A 23,938-nucleotide genomic window follows, 5' to 3' on the forward strand; every position below is an offset into this window, starting at 1 on the left:
AATCAACAGCAAAGGTGACGTTTTAATAAAAAAATAAATCACATTACATTACAATGTATTCAGATCAGAAAACATTTTTTAATCTTTATACAAAAAAGCAGCAGCACTGTTCAAGTATAACTAGTCTAACTATATTTATTTGCATTATTTACAATGTATCTCATGTCTTTAAGTCTAAACTTTAATGTAATTTATTCAGTATGTTACAGAATAAGAACAAAAATGTCCATTTGGAAAGCTCTCGGTGACGAGCGTCACTGATCAGTTTATCAGGCAGCATAATGTTATACTTTGCTTCTTTTGGACGGGTTTTCTGTCACAGAGCCGCCCCGTTTGTTTCTGTGATGTGGAAATGTGGGCATCAGCTCTGGTTCACATGCTGCAGAGTGAGACACCAGAGAAACGGTCAACAAATCTGCCAAAAACAGCATCTAATATAGAAAAACTAAGAAACTAAATAAGCCTGTACTTACGCAAAGGCTTTTCCTTGAAGTAGGAACTTTCTAAACAATCTTTAGCTGAGGCTCTGTAAGACACAAAACATGTAATAGCATTATTACGCTGCACCAGTGCACATTTTACAAAAGTTTTTTATCTTTGTGAATTTGTCATAAAAGGGTATTTCATCTCTTGACTTCATCTGTTTGTCAAGTAGATTTGAGCCATTTAACTTCACATTTACAATACATCAAAAACCAAATATATAATATGGCACGCCAAAATTATAGCCCATTTTCCTATACAGTTGAGGTCAAAAGTTTACATACATCGTTTACATGATTTTGAGATCCATCTTTTCACATTAAGGACAACTGGGGGACTCATATGCAACTATTACAGAAGGTTTAAACGCTCACTGATGCCACAGAAGAAACAATGCATTTGGGGTCGGAGAGTGAAAACTTTTTTAATTTGAAGATCAGAGTACATGTAACTTATTTTGCCTTCTGGGAAACATGTATCTTCTGTAGCTTCTGAAGGGCAGTACTAAAAAAATATGATATTTAGGCCAAATAAGAAAAATGCACATATCTTCATTCTCAAAAGTTTTCACTCCCCACAGTATTAAGAATCAAGTGTATGTAAACTTTTGAACAGGGTCATTTTTATAAATTCAACTATTACTTTCTCTTGTGGACTATATGTGAATGTTTTTTAAGTGAAATACCTTATTCAGGACAGTACTAAATAAAAAAAATGACATACATTTTGTATGATCCCTCCTATTTTGGTAACATAATTCACATTTTGCAGATTCTGCAAAGTGTATGTAAACTTTTGACCTCAACTGTACATACATGCTCTTTGTTTTACCTCCGCTGTGGGTTGTACATAAACAGCAGGTTGAGCAGTCTCAAACCAGCCTCTGATAACCAGGTAAACTTGTTCTTTAAGTTGTTGTAGGGCTGCTTCCTCAGACTGTACTGCCCGACCAACGGCAGGCGTGAGAAGCCCTAAAATTCAGAAGGAACTCCTTGAGTGGTTAATATTCATGGTGGTTTCAGACACTGTCTTAAATTTAAAGACAGAATACAAGAAAACACTCTTCACTCGGTACCGGCCAGATGCTCTCGTTAGGTGTTCCCAACAGCTGCACGATCAAATCCACCTGCTGGATCTCCGAAGATCCAGGCAGAAGAGGTTTATGGGCAAGAAGCTCAGCAAAGATGCAGCCAACGGCCCTGCAAGAGGAGAACATATACATTTGTTCAACAAGCATTGAGATGCATAATGAGATGCACAACGAACTGACGGATAGTAGACTATAAACAGAGTAGTATATATAAGCAGAGCTGGGTACATGAAATCCAAATTGCAATCTGTTACTGATTCCAAAATACATCGTAGTCAAAAAATTGTAGTCAGTAACGTAATTCATCACATTACACATTTTAATGTAATCAGATTACTTTTGGATTACTTTTGACTCGTTTATCACATTGACTTAAACAGGATAATACTGTACCATAATGCTGTAAAAATACAAAGAGTGAGAAAATACATTCCTTTCATTGTAATTAACAACATGAAGTGTGTTAATCATTATATTACATAAAGGTTTCCCAAACTGGGGTTTGTAAAAGAACTGCAAGGGGGTTTGTGAGTTTAAACAAGTAATTAAAGGGAAACAAGTAATTAAATCATAACAATGTAAAATAAATACCTTTAAAATAGCAATCAAAATAATACACTCACAAGAAAAGATTTCATATTATATATTAAGCTGAACTGTGAACATGCAAATGTGATAATTATTAAAATATTTATCTTAAAATCTCAGGGGTACTTAAAGGGGTCACTGATTATGATTTCACTTTTTTAACTTTAGTTAGTGTTTGTAATGTTGCTGTTTCAGCATAAGCAACATCTGCAAAGTTATGATGCTCAAAGTTCAATGCAAAGGGAGAAATGGTCTTTTACAGAATTGCTAATTGACCAACCCTTTAAAGTTATTATATTTTTATAATATATTATATTAGGTGGAAGAGGTTCAGATGACAAAAAGTTTAAAATTGTCTGCCAATAAGAAATAATGTGAATTTGTGCATTTTAATGAATTTAAAAGACAAAAGCCTTTTAATAATACATAATACATGTTTAAATAACCTACTGAGTGATAATTCAAATAAAAATGACTGTGTATCAGTAGTTAATGCAACGCTGAAACGTTGAAATGATTTTTGTAAATCCACTGATCAAATGCTGTGTCGCCACCTGAATAATGACTGCTCTTCGTGTGAATTTCCACAAAACTGGACTTTCTGAGTGTCTGTAAGTGGTTGACTATTTCAGAAAGGAAAATTTAAAAGATGGTCATCATGAAAAAGATGAATAAAAATCATGTAATCAATAAAAAAGTAACTGTAGTCTAATTATGAGTATTTTAAAATGTAACTTACTCTAATTACAAGTACTTAATTTTTGGAATCTGGTTACGTAATCCAGATTACATGTAATCAGTTACTACTCATCTCTCTATTATATAAATTGTAACATCTTAAATGCAGTTTCAAGCATAATTCCCAGTTGTACACTTAAGTCTTGTGAATCTTAACCTTACTGTTAATGTAAGAGCAAGTGCTGCCATTTGTAACTTGAATGTGCAAGGTGTCCAGTGTCAGCCGTATCAGTTATTTAGCTGTATACAGTATTGGGAAGGTTACTTTGGAAATGTAACAGGTTACAGATTACAAATTACTTGATTTAAAATGTAATAAGTAGTGTAACTTTTCAATTACTTTATAAAAGAACTTTTAATTACTTTTTGATTACTTTTCTAAATTTGTTTCACAATCCTTTATCACTTGAATTAAGATTATAATAAGTAAGGGATAACATACATCTTTATTTTCCGATAACAACTGGCTGGATGTACATTATCTCACTGATTACACAGCTGCTTGACAGATTATTTAGATGTTTCGTGGCAAAATAATTAGACACAAAACAATGATCTGAGTTGAAATATTTGAATGCAAAGCTTCCATGAAGAAATCAGCTGCTAGCAAACGGCAAGTTCAAACTAGACATTTTAGAGATACAGTGCAGTCATACCAGTTTTCTTACACAACATTTCACCACATAAACAATTAAGCAAGTAGTACTAGTTTGTTAGTTATCTTAAATCCATTACAGTGTACAAAAAAATAAATGGCTCCAGCTCTGAAACAACAGAGCAAGTCCACGATACCAGGATGACAGAATTAAGAAATTGTCCACATAATATTCAATTAAGCTCATAAGATCATAACATAAATAACATCATAACAAGAAATAGTTTAATAGCTATGATACTGGGTTTGAAATCAAATGTCTGCATAGTTATATCAGAAAACACTAGCATCTAACAATGCCTTGGAAAAAACAATCTTAAAATATAGCTGCAAGCAGCGATGACGGGCCCTCGCCGCCAGTGCATCCGCAACCCTGGTGCCATCAGAAAATTGGTGCCCACCGGGCACATGCATTAACAGTATCCCTGTACCAGTTTGGATTGAAGTGTCACAGCAATAAAACGTTAAAAGCAAAACGCTTTTAAATCATTCTGATAGACTGAGAATGAGCTGAAAAAGATTCCTTATCCTACAAGGTCTTCTTGTGTTCATCCTTGGTATTACAGTCTTCATCTGCTAGTTTACAAGTGTGATATTTTAAATGTTTCTGCAGTCTCTGAAAACATGATAAACATATTTCCTAAGAATGACTTGTTTTTCATATGTGAAAGGTTGTGAAGAGTTAGGATAATGCATTTTAAATGCTCTCTCTCTCTCTCTGTCACACACACACAGCCACTCAACTACCTCAGTCACACTTACACACACACATACACAGACTTAAGCCCATCCCCCACACAGAGTTAGAGTGAGAGAGTTAGAGTGAGAGCAGATGTTGAATAGTTTTTTAATTTTCTATTTTTTGTAGACTATATTATATCGATGGAAGTAAGCATTTATTTCTCAGACTGACTAGTTCTATGTATGTAAAAATTTTTGAAGTGTTTGGATGCTGCATTTTAAAATTACGGTCATGTTTTTTTTACTGCTACTTTAATAAATCACCATAAATCAACCGTTCAAGATATCCCAAATCCACTCACAATTTAACATCTTCACTATGTTGACTTCATGTTGACAAAGTTTGGTGTAAATTCATTGGTTTTTGTAGGAGTAGTATTCATTCATTCACAGCTATATTTTTCCAAAAATCCACATTCAAATCAAAATAGCAGACTTCCTGTTGGTCGCAGCTAATGGGTGTAAATTAGAAAGTTGTCCGGCTTGATGAGTACAATATACATACCGAGTTTGGTGTCTGTAGTTTAAAGTAACCCCCCCCCACTTTTGACAAAAGGTGGCGCTATAGAGCGCCTCCTCCACGCCCACTTATGAGCTTTTGCCAGTGTCTAACTATCATTAATACTGATGTGAGTCTTGAGTTTCATGAAAATCCAACCTTATTAAGTGCCCCAAAAACACAGGAAACAAATGTTAAAGTTTGACACGTTGCCATGACAACAGTATTTAATGTATCAACGACCCCTTTACAGATTCTCATCGGCCGTGTTTTGACATTATTCTGATGAAGTTTGAAGCAAATCGGGTAAAAATAACCATGTGATATCAAAGCATTTTTAAAAGAGACACACTTCCTGTTGCCAGTTGGTGGCGCTATAACTTTGACTCCTAATAGTCACATCTATCTGATCGGCATCATACAACAAACAAACTGCTGAAGTTTCATCAGAATCAGACAATGTGTGCAACAGTTATTAGCCATTTCCTGTTTCTCATTTCTCGCCATAATTTCAACGCCTCGCCACGGCCAAACCGTTCGAGATATCAAAAATCCCCTCACAATTTTTCATCCCCAATGTCTTCAGATCAGATTGACCAGGTTTGGTGGCAATTGGGTAAAAAACCTAGGACTAGTATATCAAATTCCAGAGCATGCGTTTTTGACAAAACCCAGAATAACCAACTTCCTGTTGGGATTAGCTAATGCCATAGAGAGCGAAAGTTGTTCAGATTGATGAGTTCTAAATGTGTACTCAGTTTCATTTGTGTAAGTGCAAGTTTGTGTGAGATATGACCCTTCAAATTCCAGGGGGCGCTGTAGAGTCCCCTTGCCACGCCCGTGTACCAGTCTCTGTCAGGCCCTAATGGCCGCAGATTCCAAGGTGTGTGCCAATTTTCAAGAGTTTTTGAGCATGTTAAGGGCCTCAAAACCTCCCAAAACCTTGACAAAAAATAATAATAAGAATAATAATAAAAAATCCTAAGGAAAACAATAGGGCCTTCGCCCTTTTAGGGCTCGGGCCCTAAAAATAAAGTTTATGCATAAACCCAAATAGGAAATAAAACAGTTATCGAATAAGCATGTGTCATATTCTGTGTCCTAAACTCCTGAAACATCGGTGTCTCATTTTAGAGCAGTCAATGCAATTTATGAAAGAAGTCAATTAAATCTGTAAGTGGGTGGGTGTGTGGAAAAATTCAGATGTAATTCCCTTTGTAATCACTGGCATTTTTCAAAAGTAACTAATTTAATCACACATTTTTTCTCAGTAACTGTAACTAATTGCAATTATATTTATTTTGTAATTAAATTACGTAATTCTGTTACATGTAACTAGTTACTCCCCAACACTGGCTGTATCTATAGCGACTTTTATTTTATTTATCTACAGCAGCAAATGAAAATCTTCCTTACATTTTGTAAAATAAGCTGCACTTCTTTTTTACTCAGTTATTTTCATAAAGCACAATATTTCACACAAATATTTAAGTTTTCTGACAGCATCAAGAGTAAAACAGTTTTTTCCTATGCTGCTTGATTGTTTCCATTTTGGTTTTAATACGTTTCTAGTCAAGCTTACGTCTTAAGTCTCTCCCTTTCCTTTCTGTTTTTCCACTCTGTCTTGAATAATATCTAAAAAGGTAATCTGATTACATAACAAATGTTCTCACCACATGTCCAGGGCAGTGGTCTGCGTCTTGGTCCCTAGGAGGAGCTCTGGGGCTCGATACCTGTGAAGAAAACATTGTCAGTGATGGAAAGAGGGATCTGAAGGATTAGCAGGATGATAGAGAGACCGATCAGCATGAAGTGCATCTGTTTACCATAGTGTGACTACTCGAGGAGTCATGGGCTGTAACGGGATACCGTAAACACGCGCCAGACCGAAGTCAGCTGTGGAAAAACCATGGGACATCCATCACTGACAGAACACATACAGCAGATCATTATGTTTCACAATGTGTGGGTGAATCTTGAAAAACTGTCAAGAACTTATTATAGGTATCAAGAAGAAACAAATAAGAAACTATACAAAAATACTACACATAATGACAATCAAGCCTGTTTCACACTGTGGCATTGTTTATTTAATTACATTTTCTCAGCAAATTCTCACCATTCTCATGATTTCATAATAATCGCCTATGTTTTCACTTATGAAAGGATAAATATTTGTATTCACTCACCTATCTTAACACAGCCCTTGTCTGTCATCAGTAGATTGGAAACCTTCAAATCCCTTTTGGAAACCAAAAATCGCCAGTATCAATATGACAATTAAGAAAACTCATTATTAGAAGTTCAATGTTATTTATGTTTAACCGTCGGTCTCAAAAACATGGGAAGGAAAATTATTTTGCAATTTTACTGTGCGGCTAAAGACATTAAAATATTTTAGTAAACAGAACAAGCCTGAATGAACACACTCTGACCTGTGAAGAATGAAGTTGTGATGTAAATACGCCAGTCCTTTAAGCAGCTGAAGAACTATACATTTCACCTGTACAAAACAAAGGGCAAAAAGTATTAATATATACATGTATTACAAGCATGGACAATTTGTTGGAGATCTGAAAAATGATGTAGTGTAGAGTTCAAGCAGGTTTTCAATTAAAAGATGGACAGGAAATGATGTGGACTGCAGTGCTGCTATCACTTTAAGTGCACAATGCATGGAATATAAAGACAGTAGGCCATATTTATCAAAAGTTACACTAGATACTTTTCTACACTGTATATGAGAATCTAGTCTTGTCAAAATATTCTGGGTAGCGGTTATGGGCATTTTAAGTTCCTGGTTTGGTTGCAAAATCTTTAAAGTAGAAGTCCACTTCCAGAACAAAGATTTACAGATAATGTACTCACCCCCTTGTCATCCAAGATGTTCATGTCTTTCTTTCCTCAGTTGTAAAGAAATTATGTTTTTAGAAATTGTATTTTTTAATTCAAATAAAAATCTTCCTCAGCTGGGATTGTTTACAAACGCATGTGGGATCGTTTGAAGCTGCATTTAAACTGCATTTTGGAAGTTCAAAATCGGGCACCATATCAGTCCATTATATGGAGAAAAATCCTGAAACGTTTTCCTCAAAAAATTTATTTACAACTGAAGAAAGAAAGACATGAACATCTTGGATGACAAGGGGGTGAGTATATTATCCGTAAATTTTTTGTTCTGGAAGCCAACTTCTTCTTTAATGTGTACTTTCTGTTATGGTAGGTATTACAACAACCAGTAGGATTATTTAAAACAGTGGAAGACTGTGAAAGCCCCACATCTGAATCTGAGGGAACAGATGCTAACGATAGGTGAGTCTATTCTGATTTATGGCACAGCATTTGAGACTGAAGATAAGGGCATTCATCAAACAGACCTGAGCTTCAGAGAAAGGTGACTGCATGTTTTCCAGCAGACTGGCCAGATCCTGCTCACAGTAACTCATCACCAGAAAGAGGCTGATGTTAAAACAACAAAAAAGGTGTTATGAAATAAGACACGTTACACAAATACACTGAATAGAAACCTGTGTTTATATCTGTAAATGTACAGTAGACGTTTTCTTTAGTCACCTCTCCAAATGGCTTCCAACCACCACTTCTTTCAGCTCCACAATGTTTGGGTGTCTCAATCTGAGCAGCAAGTTAATTTCCCTCAAACTACTGATGGGAATTCCTAAACACAGATACACAAAATAAACACCATTTAAGATTTCCGTTTCTACAGATGTGAAATGTAGTTCTGGTGTTTACAACAAATGTTGTCATTGTGATTATATTAACTGGGGCTGTCAAGCTCCAACAAGGAAAAAACACCATGAAAGAAATCCATTAGACTTGTATGCTATATTCCAAAGTCTTTAGTTATACGATAGTTTTGTGTATGGACACCCATTCAATATACTGAAGAACTTGCCTTTAGTCCTGACTATCAAACTTTTTATTCACACTTCCACATTAAACCCTCTTCTCAATGTTATTAACTCCTGATTTTTGTTAGGACAAAAAAGTTTAAAGCTGGCAGTGATCAAAACCTTTACCCATAAAGCTTGATCCTGGACAATTAGTTAATTATCTCAAAGCTGCATCTCCCTTCCATTACTGTTAGATCTTAGTACTGCCTTTAACACCACAGACCACAACATTTTGTCTTGAGAATTATATCGGCACAGATCCCACTTATCTGATCGATAAGCTATTTTCATTGTATTTTCATTGCGTGCGTTTCTCCTGAAAACATGAGATGCTAGAATATAACGTCATTTTATTTTCTCCACGCTGGCTATCTTTCAAATCAAGTGTCACCTTTAAGAAATTACTTACAAAGCCCTGAATGGCCTAGCTTCGTAGTACTTACACAATCTTGATATAATCCTTTGCATGATATAATCCATCGTAATCACTACAGGTGCAAAATACCAGCTTGCTGATAGCACGCTAAGTGCCGCCTTGGTCAGTTTCCCTTCCTTCACTAAATGTTGACGTCTACAATCAAAACCTGACCCACATGACTGTTGTAACTCAATGATTAATTTTCTACACCCCTCTTCTGACTTCCATGTCTAACCTTGTGAAAAACAAACTCCTGCCATTCCCAAACTGTCACTATTTCTTCCTAATGTGTAAATCTGGGACAAAATTCAAAGGGAGTTTAATTTGTACAGACTAAACAATATAGTGTATAGCCAGAGTTTTTCGTTTTTTGTCAGCGTCACCTCTGGCCTGCTCAGTGAGGGATTAAAAGACTGAAATACTATGTACCTCCCTGACAAAAATACTTCAACCTCTGATCTTATACCAAAAAAAAAAAAGTTATTTTCTTTCACAGTAAAGAGAGATATCATGTAGTAATCCACTCTGTAAAGCTGCTTTGAAACTTGTCAAAAGCGCAACACAAATAAACCTTTTAATAAATAAACAGAAACTTAAATGGTTCTTGTATAGTCTAAAGTCAAAACTTTAGTATATGCAAGAACCATTTAAGTTTCTGTGCAGCCTCTTCTTTTCCTTATTTGGACAAAATGACATTGAGATGGATGCAACTTTATGTTTAAAAAAGGAAAAAGTAAACTTTTCAATGAATGGCAATGGTTACTTGTGGTAAAGAGCAGTAAACCTTACACTATACATCTCCTTTTGTGTTCCCATGTTTGAAACAACATTAATGTGAATTTTTTTTAACCATTTCCATTTGAAGATCCAACTGACCATCTTTCTCTTTATCCATTCGCACTTTCTTCAGGGCAACAATTTCATTTGTCCTTGTATCACGTGCTCGGTCTGTAAAACCACAAATCATTGAATCAAGTAATCCATGTTAGACAGCACAAATGTTTGATTATAATGCTATTTATGGATGACATATTACAGATATAATGATCAGTGTTGGGGAAAGTTACTTTTAAAGGTAATTCATTATAATATTGAGTTACTCCCTAAAAAAGTGACTAATTACGTTATTTAGTAACTTTTTATGGAAAGTAATGTGCTCTGTGCTGGGCTTGCTTATTTATTTTTAATATAAAAAAGTTATACTTTTGGCAAGTGTAAAAGCCTTTTCACACCAAAGGTGAAAAGAAAGAAAGAAAGAAAAAAGAAAGAAAGAAAGAAAAAACAAGCCTTAGGCTAAAGGAAAAAAAAAAAAAAAAAAAAAAAAAAAAAAGTAACTAGCATTACTTGTAAATTAAAAAGTAATGTTACTTTACTTGTTACTTAAAAAGTAATCCGATTACGTAACTCGCGTTACTTGCCCCAACACTGATGATATTTTAATAAATATGTTTTAAATATTTTAATACATATATTCTAATCAATATAATTGACCGTAATTCAGTGAGACTCACACACGATGCCATATGTTCCCTCTCCAATCCGATTCATCTTCTCAAACTCCTTCACACTCCTGCATTTCCCTAACTAAGTTACACACATCATACACAAACATCATACACCGCCATAAATGCTCATATATCTCTTGTTTTATAATTAAAAAACGGTTTATAAGACAGCAGGTCTCACCCGTTCTCTGTGCGGTATTACAAACGTCTTGTCGGTTTTTAAAGATTTCAGCTTTAACGGCTCTAGATCTGTTTCTGCTGTGCTTTCCATCTCCAATCGCTCCACATTCGACCGCACTAATGATTAATGAAGCGCATAAAACACTTTAATCTTGCGTTACTGTACGTTTCATGTAAAGAGAGAATAAATCTAGAGACAAGAGGAAGATAAACTCCGTGAAAGCTTACAGTTGCTCCCTTGAGGTCCGTCCTATGGACAACAGTCGGCGTTCAATGAGTTTCTCTTCTCACACAAAATCAGGCGAAGCTATTATAATGGTAAATGCAAAACCGATAATTGACGCTAATATAGGAAATATATGGCAGTGCATTAACACTAAAAGAGACGGAATGAAAAAGTGACGAAGACTAAGTATTTTTAATTGATTTATTTGTGATTTAAAGTGATACATTCATTTGCTTTTTTATTTATGCTCTCCCATTGTGGTTTTATTATTAGAATAATAACGAGAAAAGAATGGTTATTTGGTTAAACTGTATAAAACGTGCAGAGCGTAGCAAACGGTTTGCACTTATGTCACGGTTTAGTCAGTTACCCGGATGCACAGCTACATTAGAGATACTCGGATGTAAACAACAGCATTAATTGCACGGTTAATGTACTACTGAATACATTTTCCTGATAATTTATGCTGTCTAAACTATGCACAAAACGTGGAAGCTGCTAAATCATATAGAGAAGGATTTAGTAAGCAGGAAAGGGCACAATATTTTGATAAACTAAAGCTAATAGGTGGTAAAGATATGCACAAGCAGCATTATTTAAGATATTATCCTTATAATTTAACCTACCTGCATGCAATATACAGGAAATTATGTCACTTTCTCTCACTAATAAAATCTGAAGCACTGAAAAGTCTATGTGGTCTCTCTGAGAAAATATTTTAATCTAAAAATTTCTTACACCAAGAGTTATTTTATAAAGTGTCAAAACATTTAACGCAATATCAAAAGGAAAACATAATTTTTCATTGATCAAACTTTGTGTTATTTATAGGTCTTTTAATCATGATTTCATTAGTGCCATGTGCTTTTAGCATTTATGCTAGCCAGTGGAGTTTTTGGCAAAAAATAAATGAAATGGTCAATTCTGTTACCATAAAACTCTGTTACCAGGGCAGAGTAACAATCCTGACAATGCAGTAACAGAACTGACAGTCCACAGAATTGACAGGACAGTTCTGTCAATTCTGTTACTGAAAATGTCGACTCTGTTTATGAAGTTTTTTTTTTTTTTTACAAAAAACAATAAAATTCTTGTTTAAAATCTCATAAACATTATTGATTTATTTTTGCACTCCTATAATATTTCAACAACATTTCGTTATTGTTTTTATTTACTGTATTATTATTACTGGATATTGTATATAATACATTTTTAGATGAACAACGTTTGCTCCAAGTGGACAGTTATGAGAAGACACGGGTATTCATTCATTTTTAAGGATTGCATAAGTGTTATATTATCTCAGTTTGGAGTGTTGAAATGTAAGGACTGTTTGTCTAATGAAACAAGAAGGATTTGTCCTGTTATGATTTACTGTTATTACTACACATTGCCTAATTTGTCCGTAACGGAGCTGACAAACAACACTATAAAAACATGCGTTTTTTCATTAAACGTAAAAAAAGGAATTAACTTGTGTTTGGCAAGCACTGAATTATTAAAATTAAATATAATTATGTTATTTCAAAATCTTCGCCATGTATTACTAGTTCATTCTCTGATAAAGATGGTCATTTTCATGATTCTGGTCTAGATATTATCCAGCCTTTAAAAAACACACTCAAACAACACTGTCACGTGGCACTTGTTACTTTTTACATTAGGGGATGCGCCAATGAATCGCTTGTCAGTGGAGGGTTCGGCTTTTTGAACCTCACAGCACACCTGACCGAAAGGTAACTTTATGGAGAAACAATCATTAACTCTGTAACATTTACCCCCATGACTTGATAAAGTAACATTTTCATTGCATACCTCAGTAAATCAGGCTGTGCCCGTGATAAAACGACCTCGACCGACAAACACCGGACCTCCCATGGGCCGCGGCTCTTTATTAGCATCCGCTATTTTCAGACACAGTGGCGTTTCTAAGAGGTTTTCTCGAGATGGAGCTGTGATGATGATCAGCGGCACAACAGAATTATTAACCGATAAAGGTCGTGGAGATTTTGAAGAAGAAGAAGAAGAAGATGATGATGATGAATCATTCCTGACAGACTGCTCCTCTACTGTGAAAGTAAAAAAGTAAACATGTAAACATTAAACGCCTGTCAAACGATTGATCACATCCAAAAGTTTTTGTTTACTCTGTATGTATATATATATAAACAAAAACTTTTATTTTGGTTACAATTAACTTTTATTAATTGTGATTAATCGCTTGACAGCACTTTATATAGGTTATATATGGTAACTGATTCAATGGCAATATTTTACATTACATTTCACCTTACATTATCATAATGTTAAACAAATGCACTGAAATTAAACTATAATAAGGTATTTTTACTTTCATCTGTTTTCATGTGTTGTTTATCTTTTCTCCAATCACAGTAAGTGCAGTCTCCTTTCAATTGGATTACCGGGAAGTTTACGTCAGAAGAAAAACACAATAGATTAACCTAATTAATCCGACACAGCACGACAGACAGACAGTCTGACAAACTTCCATAGGCTACAGTAGTTTAAATGAAGTTCATATTCATATTCGTCTGATATTAATATTTGAATGGAAGTGTTAAATGGTATTTACTGTTACCTCTGGTTTCTTAGAAACATAAAGCTGATAAAGTAATTATAATTTTACCTGGGAGAACCTGCTTTCTCGGTGCAGAGCCCATTCCCCATCACGCACTGAAATGAATCTCTCCGTAACGAATCTGTTGCTCCATGTGAATAATTCTCCTAATGAGCTGACGGTGGGCGAACGACCGCCCTGTTCTCAGTCTTGATCCAAAGTCAGTATCGCACACGCTGCAAATTCCCTGTCTAACCACGAGAAGTCACATCACCAAGTCTCTGACGTGAACTGTTTTTAGGCTTAGGAACAGAGAACAGGCTCTTATTCTTGCGCAGGCATTTGGCTCCGTTAAAGGTTATCTAATGTGCATTTTCCCCCGAAACATGGGCTAATTATTGGGTCTCCTGCAGTACGCAATACTTGTTCAACGGCACCACACAACAGTCTGACCAGTGTAGTCCGATTCCCGAAAGAGTGACTCTTATGAGCCGGTTCTTTTTAATGAATAACACTAACGCAACCAGTGACTCGGTTCTTTGTAGTGAATCAAACACAAATAGCTCACTGTTTATATGTACTATTTCACTATCACGTGCTGTTATAACTACTACTAATGAATTGTGATGCCTTAACTTAAGCGATGAATAACTTTATGCGAATGTGCCTGATGCATTTTCCATAGAAAGCATACAGTATATCCGCACAGCTTCACTGAGAAACAGAAATCAATAAACACACTGTTAGTTACATTTAGGCTACACAATACAACAAAAACAAGCTCATTAAATGCAGCTCTTTGACCACCAGGTGGCAGAAAAGATTTGACTACTGTCAAAAAAGATTAAGCCATACTGTCATGTGGATACCATCACTCACAACATGCACAAAAACACCCATTTTGGAGCAAACTGCTGTCTATATGTCTTTATATATTTGATTGTGCTCTTATTTTATTTTTTATAAAATTCTAGTGGATTATATACTTGAATTTCAGTTCAAATGCATCAAATTTGAAATCCGAGGTCACCTTAACCACCAGATCCAGTCCGTATCCAGATCAGATGGTCACTGCAGTCCCCCGGATCCAGTCCGTACCCAGCCCAGACGGTGGATCAGCAGCTAGAGACGACCTCTACAGCACTGAATGTCAGCGGAGACCACATCGATTAGATGAGCCCCAGAGACGGATCCCCAGTGAACACCTCGTCACCTAGACGGCTGTCGGCACAGGACCATGGGATCTGGTGAGTCCTCTGTGTCTGGCCAGAGGAGAACTGGCCCCCCGACTGAGCCTGGTTTCTCCCAAGGTTTTTTTCTCCATTTGTCACCAATGGAGTTTTGGTTCCTTGCCGCTGTCGCCTCTGGCTTGCTTAGTCGGGGACACTTTATCTTCACTTTATCTTCACACAATATTGTATTTTATTTTGTTGTATTTGATTACCTGAAAATTGAGTGTTTACTGTTGCCCTTTGCATTGTTGATGTACTATTTCCTATTTAATATTGTACAGCCGCCTTGTCACAATTCTGTATTGTTAAAGGCGGTATATAAATAAAGGTGATTTGATTTGATTTTGATCAAATGTAACAACCACAAGCAAATTCTTAAAGCACGCCTCTGGACTGGATAATAATTTTATAAAATATTGTGGGAGCATATTCAGATATTTCCAAAAATATTTGAATGAAAATGCACATGCAAATACAATCACTAAACTTGCAATAATTAAATAATACACTAAATAATACAAAAAAAAAAAAAAAAATTCCAGACTAAATTTCCATACCATTAAACAAACAAACAAACAAACAGTTATATGTCACAGCTGTTTCGTTTTAATTTTGCAGAAATTATGAAGCTGTGCTACATCATCTGATTGTATTTCATTCTAAGGATATTCATTTCACTCTTTGTGTGAGTGTCTGCATTTTGATTTTCACTTTTTTACATTTTACGTTTGATGTGAAATGGCCTTCAGACTTCTAAACACAAATGAATTGCAAGGGACAAAGAACCTTACAGAATGTTTTCCTATCTTATCAGTCTTACAGACTGCAATCTTTCAACTAATGTATTTCACTCTCTTTTTAATGTCTTCCTTGAAAACTGGCAAAGTTCAGTATATGCTTCACATATTCAGGTAGATGGCAGGAGGTGGTGGGAGATCACTCTAATTTTGTGTTTTGTGAACCAGTGAAGAAGAAAACTAAATATTACAAATGGAAATGAGGAAATAAAGAGGGCACACTCTAATTTTACATCTTCAGCATTACAATATCCAAATATTTTAGTAAAGACAAGACCTTCTGCAAGTGGAAACCAACTGATCAACACAAGTCATATTGAAAACGGTAAGCATGTGGTGCAGAATACTGCCACCTGCTGCTGTGGGAAGTTATTTCCATTCTTGCAGGCACAGAATTCATGTGCTAGTTGGCCATTGGTTATCTAGTTTTTTTTGCGCAACAAGAAAGTATTCTTGTAACTTCATAAAATTACGGTTGAACCACTGATGCCACATGGACTATTTTAATGATGTCCTTCCTACCTTTTTGGGCCTTGAACATGTTAGTTGCGTTGCTGTCTGTGCAGGGTCAGAAAGCTCTTGGATTTCATAAAAAATATCTTAATTTGTGTTTTGAAGATGAACGAAGGTCTTACAGGTTTAGAAATACGAGGGTGAGTAATTAAAGACAAAATTTTCTTTTTTTGGTGAACTTTCCCTTTAACTTTTTTTTTTTTGTTTTGTTTGTTTGTTTGTTTTTTGCCCAGATGCAGGCGATGTGAAGCAGCAACACAGTCACACTGCTAGGTCATTGATGTTGGCTTGGTGTGTCATGGTCTTAAGTTTATGAGGAGCATTTTTGGGTTGCTCCTGATGTATCTCAAAAGCATAATGTCCAAAAGATATAGGACCAAAAGCAGGTACACACCATGCATAGGTGGGTGGATTTTGTGACATCCAAGCTTTTAGCTCCACATCCTTACCACCAGAAGGCCCCCTCTCCTAAATATTGATTATTTTCTTGTTTTCAGTCCCTCCCAAACCTTTCTTTAGCAACTATCCTGAGCTGAAACAGCAAATGAAACTTAAAATGCATGGATATTTTTGAATGCGGAGAGAGAGATGGATATTTGAACCCTCCTGAAACAGCAGAGATGTAAAAAGTACTCAAAATTTTTACTCAAGTGAAAGTACAGATAGTCAGTGAAAATTAAAATTAAAGGTACAAGTACCTGGCCAAAAACATACTTGAGTAAAAAAAAAAAAAAAAAATACAACTTTAAATTGTACTCAAGTATTAAAAATTATCTGCCTGTCCCCTTGCATTATATGGACTAAAAATCTTTGCTTGTGTTCGTCTAAAAAAAGAAAGTCATAAACACAAACATCTGGGATGACATGAGGGCCAATAAATGATGAGAATTTTTTCATTTTTGGGTGAACTATCCCTTTGGAGAGCAAGATGTGATGCAGAGGTTAGAAACATTTTCCAGACAGAATACAAAACTGTTTAATTAATGAAGACAGTCATAAAATTAAAACATGCAACATTAACATTTTGAAAGGCCAATTTTTGTGTTGCATTTAAAGTTATTTGCTCAGAAAATATTTTTAAATAATTATTTGTGAGTAATTATATTAATTAATAAGTAAATCATGTAATCATGTAAGATTAATAATATTCATTGACAGTCCTAAGTCCTACTCAGTGTATCATATTATTACATATTTTATAAATACAACTTATCCACTACCTGGTTAGAGCGTCACTAACAATATTCATTCAAACACTTTTTTTTTTGGACATTTGTTACATTTAATTTTTAAAAATTAATACAAAAATAGATTAAAAAAATAATTCTTACAAAAATATTAATTATATTTAAATTCTCTTTCTCAATTTTGTGCATTCAGCCAATAAAAAGAATAGTGAATAAACGTTTTTTGGGGGAAACGCAACTTTGCTACCTCAATATTGCTTTTGAAGCCAAACATTTACCTGATGAAAATCATAACTGAAGTAGAAATGTGTGTGCTTATTGTGTGAAAACAATGATCATTGGTTCTCACATCAGGCATGCACGTGTGAGCTTCCGTTTACCATATTTAATGTGCATAAGATGAAATTAAAATGTAATACTTTTCAAAATTAAATAAAATTGTAAGGAGTAAAAAGTATAGTTTTTTTTCCTTCAGAAATACAAGTAAACAAGTAAAAGTACAAGCAGTCAGTTCAAATTGTACTTGAATAAAGCACAAATCCCCCAAATAATACTTAAGTACAGTAATCAAGTAAAATTACTCAAGTATTTTACACCCCTGTGAAACAGGACAGAGTTTGAGCATAAATCACCTGTATCTGCTACAGACCTCATTAACCAGCAGCACATGTCACGTTTCTCTCTCAGGGACTGTTTAATAAAGCCATAACCAATTCCCTGACTGTCACAAAATCAGCTCATTGCCAATGAGGACTGCTAATTTATTTATTTATTGTAAGTACCATTATACCACTCAGGAATCTGCAACATGGAAAAGCTACTTATCATTCTCACGAGTGCTATTATATAAAACTCAGGACAAAACTACGGTGGTCAAAGCCGTTTGCATTTCATTATTTGTTGGCATGACAACTGAGATGACACATGGGGTTATAGAGGAGAGACGAGGTCTTTATAAACGCGGTTGTTTGCACGCAGAGATTTTTGTAAAGTGGTGCCATCATTTACTGAAGCATCCTTCTCATACTGTATGAAATGCAAAGAGTTTTGTTTTCAAATAAGAGAAGCATTGAGTGTGCTTGGTAATGGCGCAGAGAGTAAATCATTTTTCTTCGGTTTTAGCTGTCATATTCATCACCCGCTGTATGTGTGCTTTTCCTGTCTGTGTTATAATCTCAAACTGTCCTATTTCTACTGTACGTTTCCATTTAGTTGCTTAGCAACAATGCACTGCCAGAGAAAAGTCTGAAAGGAATTACTGCCTCATTTTAAAAAAGACATTTAGTATCTAAATTAAATATATAATATTAACCTTCTAAGTCACAAAAACTTGCCATTATGACACCCCCCCAAAAAACCCATTTAGATAAATTAAATAAATTTAAAACTTTAAATCTATTGCATCAATTGAAATCTACTGCAATTTAGAATTGTGGAAAGTTTCCTCAGAAGCATTTGAGATTTATACATAATTGAAAGCTAAAATAAATAAGCTTTTCATTGATGTATGGTATAGGATAGGACAAAATTTGGCTGTGATTTGAAAATCTGGAATCTGAGAGTTCAAAAAAATCTAAATATTGAGAAATTCACCTTTACAGTTGTCCAAATGAAGTTCTTAGCAATGCATTTACTAATCAAAAAATATTTTTTTATATATTTACGGTAGGAAATTTGCTAAATATCTTCATGGAACATGATCTTTACTTAATATCCCAATGATTTTTGGCATAAAAAAAAAATCGATAATCAAAAAAAAAAAAAAAAACAAAACAAAAAAAAAATCATTACTATAACTTTACTGTGGCTTATTGTATAATTTAGATATTACTCTATTTTACACTACAGCTTATTGTTTTTGCATGCAAAAAGAAAAAAAAAACAGTTTCCAAAGCTTGTAGATTTTTTTTTTTTTTTTTAACTGGTGTGTAATTTGAACACTAGCACTAAACTGCTAACATTAACTCCAACCAAAATTTGTGTACAGCACATGCATAACTATGCATTTCTCCATAAACAGTTTATTCAACAAATCTTGATTTGTGAGTAGAGCTACAAGCAACAAAACAGTTCAGTGCAGACTGAACAACCCAAGAAAGACCCGAGGTACAGAGCCTTTGATTCATATGTCATATTCACATACTTAATATGTGCATAATATGTGACCCTGGACCACAAAACTAGTCTGAAGTAGAACGGGTATATGTGTAGCAATAGGATGTAGGATATTAAGTAAAGATGTTCCATGAAGATATTTTGCAAATGTCCTATCGTAAATATATAAAAAGTTATTTTCTTATTAGTAAATGCATTGGTAAGAACTTCATTTGGACAACTTTGAAGGTGATTTTCTCAATATTTATAATTTTTTTTTTTTTTAAATCACAGCCAAATATTGTCCTATCCTAACAAAGCTTATTTATTTCAGCTATCAATTATATATAAATCTCAGTTTAAAAAAAAAAAAAAATGGACCCTTATGGTTTTGTGGTCCAGGGTCACATATTTGCAAAACTATATACAAAATACCTGGTTGTAAACCAAGTCACAATGTTATTCTGGCAGCATCAGCTCTAATGTAGATTTTTGGTCAGGCTGCACACATATAAGTAAAAGATAAACTCACTTCAGTGTTCATTACACACATACATACATATACATCATAATGCCTGTGCAGTTCAATGGGATTTGTATATATATATATTTTTTTTTTTCAGATTTAGAGTGACATGATGTGGTGTAAATGTGAGATATTTTTAAAAAGCTGTTCACAATGTGCTGTTTTCTGGAGTTTTCCCCATGCATTCCCATACTGGAAGAGAAGATCAGTGTCCTGAAGTGTTTTATATCCCCACAAGAAATGTATGTATGAGAATGCATGTGTGGATGTTTTTGTGTGATGTGTTTATGTGTCCCCAGCCCCTTTCTACCCACCCACCAACCCACACACTCACATCACATAACATTACATTGCAAGATACAGATGCTTTAGTTTGCAAAATGTCTGAACATTATATGTCATTATACATCATTACATATGTGCATTCTGTGAACAAATATTTTTAATAAACACTAAAACATACAGTGTTATTGGCTGTTGACTCCTGGCAAGTGATTTCTGTGCTTTCAAGTCTCCTGTATCATGTCGTGACCTCTTTCTTCTTACATAATAAATAGTTAAACTTTAAAAAATATATATATTTAAAATATATATAAAATAAAAAAAAATAAAAGTTAAACTTTAATATTTCATGTCTGTTTAATAATTTATTTGATGAATAGCTGTGTAATAAATGACTCCGCGTTGGCGTAGGCGACCGGATCACCCTGTCGGGTTTATTTTGTGTGGTTATGACCGGCGGATTCTACATTATCCCTTACATAATATGTTGGCAAGTGAGAGAGAGAGAGAGTGAGAGAAGCTGGAGTGAGTGAATGTTTCTCTCCTCACTCTGTGCTTTCGTCTGCTGCGGTTATCATGGACATGCAGTCTTCATATCAGCAGGTAAAATATCTCTTCCTCTGTGTTGATTCAGGTTATATTTTTAGATCCTACTGATTGTTTTGCTGTGTGTATACTGGCTTTTTTCAGTCTGCATTCTGTGTTGTGTTGATGTCAAATAGTTTTCATTAGCAGTTATTCAAATCTAGTCTACTTACCATATTAGGTGTAATTGTCTGTAATTGCAAACAGTGCAAGTAAACAATTTGGCTTAAACAAATGCATCTTTTTTTGTTTGTTTATTTGTTTACTGGAAGACAAGGCAAAACTATGTATTTTTGTTGTTTTTGTACATCATTGCCAACCGAATAAATTTGGTGGTTCTGGAGCTCAGATGGACAGGAAGTTCGAAGGAGTGAGGTGTCATTTTGATGGTGTGATGAAAGTATACAAAATGAAAATGTGCTCATACTAGAACATTTGCACACCAATATTTATAACAGACCTGTACTATTAAGGGAAGTAATGCAACAAATGCATGTTATAAGTCAAAAATTAAAAGTGTAGAATCTTTGGTGAACACACAGAGGGCATCACAAATAAACCCTTTATTTTCATCAGGGGTCTTTGAGACAGTTGATGCATATATTCCCTTTTCTATTAATTAATGTGGCTTCTTTGATCCTCCTCCACATTCACTGCCTCATTTCACCCCTTCACTCCATTTTCAAAGCGTTCTCTCTGTCGCCCACACAGCACATTGTTGTACCTGCCAATTCGCAGCACCCACACACACTCTCGCCCACTAACACCCAGCCACACTAATGCAGTGGTGCCCCGAGCCCACACGCACACATTAGCACCAAACCACAATAACGCACAGGAGCAAAGATGCCTTGAGCACTGATGAGCTTCTCCTGAACTTTCGCTCAAGCATGCATATATTTAAGTGATGTCAAACAAGTGCTATTGTACTCAATATGTGACCCTGGACCACAAAACCAGTCGTAAGTAGCACGGGTACATTTGTAGCAATATCCAACAATACACTGTATGGGTCAAAATTATAAATTTTTCTTTTATGCCAAAAATCATTAGGATATTAAGTAAAGATCGTGTTCCATAAAGATATTTTGTAAATTTCCTACTGTAAAATATCAGAACTTTTTGATTAGTAATATGCATTGCTATAATAACTTCATTTGGACAACTTTAAAGGTGATTTTCTCAGTATTTAGATTTTTTGCACCCTCAGATTTTCAAATATTGTCCTATCCTAACAAACCATACATCAACAGAAAGCTTATTTATTCAGCTTTCAGATGTTAATGATAGATGCACAACTGTAGGAGTTAGATGCTGTTCAATTGTTTCAAGCTGGATAAGTTGCCACTATTCTTCCAGTTTATACACTCTTAGAAGAAAAGGTTCCATATAGAACCTTAAAAGGTTCTATCAGGCGCTTCATATTTGGAATCCCTATAAAAGGTTCTATATAGAACCGTTTTTAAAGGAACAAAAACAAAAATTTACAAACAATGTACTCACCTCCTTGTCATCCAAGATGTTCATGTCTTTCTTTCTTCAGTCATAGAGAAATTATGTTTTTTGAGGAAAACATTTCAGGATTTTTCTCCATATAATGGACTGATATGGTGCCCCGAGTTTGAACTTCCAAAATGCAGTTTAAATGTGACTTCAAATGATCCCAAATGCGGTTGTAAACGACCACAGCCGAGGAAGAAGGGTCTTATCTAGCGAAACGATTGGTTGTTTTCATTTAAAAAAAAAATACAATTTATATACTTTTTAATGTCAAACACTCGTCTTGCTCTGCCTGAACTCTGTTTTTTTCCGGTTCATGACAGTTAGGGTATGTCGAAAAACTCCCATCTCATGTTCTCCCTCAACTTCAAAATCGTCCTATATCACTGTTTTACCTTTTTTGTTAAAGGTGTTTGATCTTCTTTGCTTGTTTACTTTGCAAAGACTGTGTCGGTACTTCTGCAGCGATGTAGGATGATTTTGAAATGATTTTTGACATTGAGGGAGAAAATACGATCAGAGTTTTTCGACATACACTAACTGTCTTGAGCCAGAATACACAGAGTTCAGGAAAAGCAAGACAAGACATCATCTTGGGATCGTCTACAACCGCATTTGGGATCCAAAACTGCATTTTGGAAGTTCAAACTGGGGGCACCATATCAGTCCATTATATGAAGAAAAATCCTGAAATGTTTTCCTCAAAAAACATAATTTCTTTACGACTGAAGAAAGAAAGACATGAATATCTTGGATGACAAGGGGGTGAGTACATTATCTGTAAGGGTTCTGTTAAAAGAAGGAAAAAAGTTCTATGTAGAACCCTTTAGGGGTTCCCATCATGGGATCATTTTATGGATTTAATTTTTGTTTTATTTAATTAAATTTGATGACTTAAACAGCTCATATAGATACTTAATATATTAAGTATTTATATGGGCTGTTTAAGCCATAAAAATTGCAGCACCTGATAAAACCCTTTAAGGTTCTATATGGAACCTTTTCTTCTAAGAGTGCATGATGGGAACCCCTAAAGGGTTCTATATAGAACTTTTTAGGGGTCCCAAATATGAACCTGATAGAACCTTTTCTTCTAAGAGTGTAGGCCAGGGGTGCCCAACCCTGGTCCTGGAGATCGACTTTCCTATAGAGTTTAGTTCCAGCCCTAATCAAACACACCTGTCTGTTATTATCAAGTGCTCCTTGAGATCCTAATTAGCTGGTTCAGGTGTGTTTGGTCAGGGTTAAAGCTGAACTCTGCAGGAAAGTCGATCTCCAGGACCAGGGTTGAGCACCCCTGGTGTAGGCAGTCATGTCTGTCTTCTCCTATAATCTCAGACTGACTTTAATGATGGTGAGATTACGTCTCCATCTCCATAAAATATCCAACAAAACGTAAACAAATCTCAACAAGATCTAGGATTTGGTTGTGCAGTGGCTCACAGTGGATCCAGACCTGGCATTGCAGCTGTGGTGGCAGACCTGACCTGGCTATTGGAGCTCGATCTGTTGGACCTGGCCCTGGATCTGGGCCTTGGAATTTAGTAGACTCAGCCCTGAATTGGGGAGCAGTTGCCTTTGTGCGGTCGTGGGTCTGGACATTGGTC

The 23,938-nt window shown here is 35.1% G+C and overlaps 2 protein-coding genes across 6 annotated transcripts in view; one reads left to right on the top strand and one right to left on the bottom strand.

Annotated features, from left to right (window-relative positions):
• Positions 1-2: 2 nt before the first annotated feature.
• cdk10 (cyclin-dependent kinase 10) lies at positions 3-14,074 on the bottom strand. 4 transcript variants are annotated; one of them, XM_051099630.1, is made up of 16 exons: positions 13,685-14,074; positions 12,853-13,106; positions 11,040-11,118; positions 10,813-10,928; positions 10,638-10,710; positions 10,003-10,074; positions 8,368-8,470; positions 8,172-8,253; positions 7,230-7,297; positions 6,984-7,036; positions 6,621-6,690; positions 6,468-6,527; positions 1,559-1,682; positions 1,315-1,454; positions 474-526; positions 3-379 (listed from the first exon to the last, which is right to left on the bottom strand). In XM_051099630.1, exons 4-16 carry the CDS (start codon positions 10,900-10,902, stop codon positions 285-287), a joined length of 1,083 nt encoding a protein of 360 aa, XP_050955587.1. In that variant the 5' UTR covers positions 10,903-10,928; positions 11,040-11,118; positions 12,853-13,106; positions 13,685-14,074; the 3' UTR covers positions 3-284. The 4 variants fall into 4 exon arrangements, with proteins under 4 accessions (XP_050955587.1, XP_050955588.1, XP_050955590.1 ...); XM_051099631.1 differs by lacking the exon at positions 11,040-11,118; XM_051099633.1 differs by lacking the exons at positions 10,813-10,928; positions 11,040-11,118.
• A 480-nt stretch (positions 14,075-14,554) lies between these two features.
• The window catches only part of ccdc136b (coiled-coil domain containing 136b), a 30,610-nt gene continuing 21,226 nt past the window's right edge, over positions 14,555-23,938 (top strand). Inside the window, exon 1 of one of the 2 annotated variants that reach the window (XM_051100319.1) lies at positions 14,555-14,862. The gene's annotated coding sequence lies outside the window, so the exon portion shown is untranslated. Of the gene's footprint in view, positions 14,863-20,731; positions 20,850-23,938 lie in introns of those variants that run through there. The other variant, XM_051100318.1, reaches the window with a different exon arrangement.

The sequence above is a fragment of the Labeo rohita genome, chromosome 25, assembly GCF_022985175.1.
Source record: "Labeo rohita strain BAU-BD-2019 chromosome 25, IGBB_LRoh.1.0, whole genome shotgun sequence".
NCBI classification, from domain to species: domain Eukaryota; kingdom Metazoa; phylum Chordata; class Actinopteri; order Cypriniformes; family Cyprinidae; genus Labeo; species Labeo rohita.

Bases quoted from the DNA above. Each gene is read 5' to 3' on its own strand.
- cdk10 (XM_051099631.1), bottom strand. From the start codon at position 10,902: ATGGAAAGCACAGCAGAAACAGATCTAGAGCCGTTAAAGCTGAAATCT. The intron at 6,691-6,983 runs GTGAGTGAATAC...GTTTTTCCACAG, and splicing joins CAAGGGCTGTGTTAAGATAG to CTGACTTCGGTCTGGCGCGT. The intron at 527-1,314 runs GTAAAACAAAGA...TGTGTCTTACAG, and splicing joins ATGTACAACCCACAGCGGAG to AGCCTCAGCTAAAGATTGTT.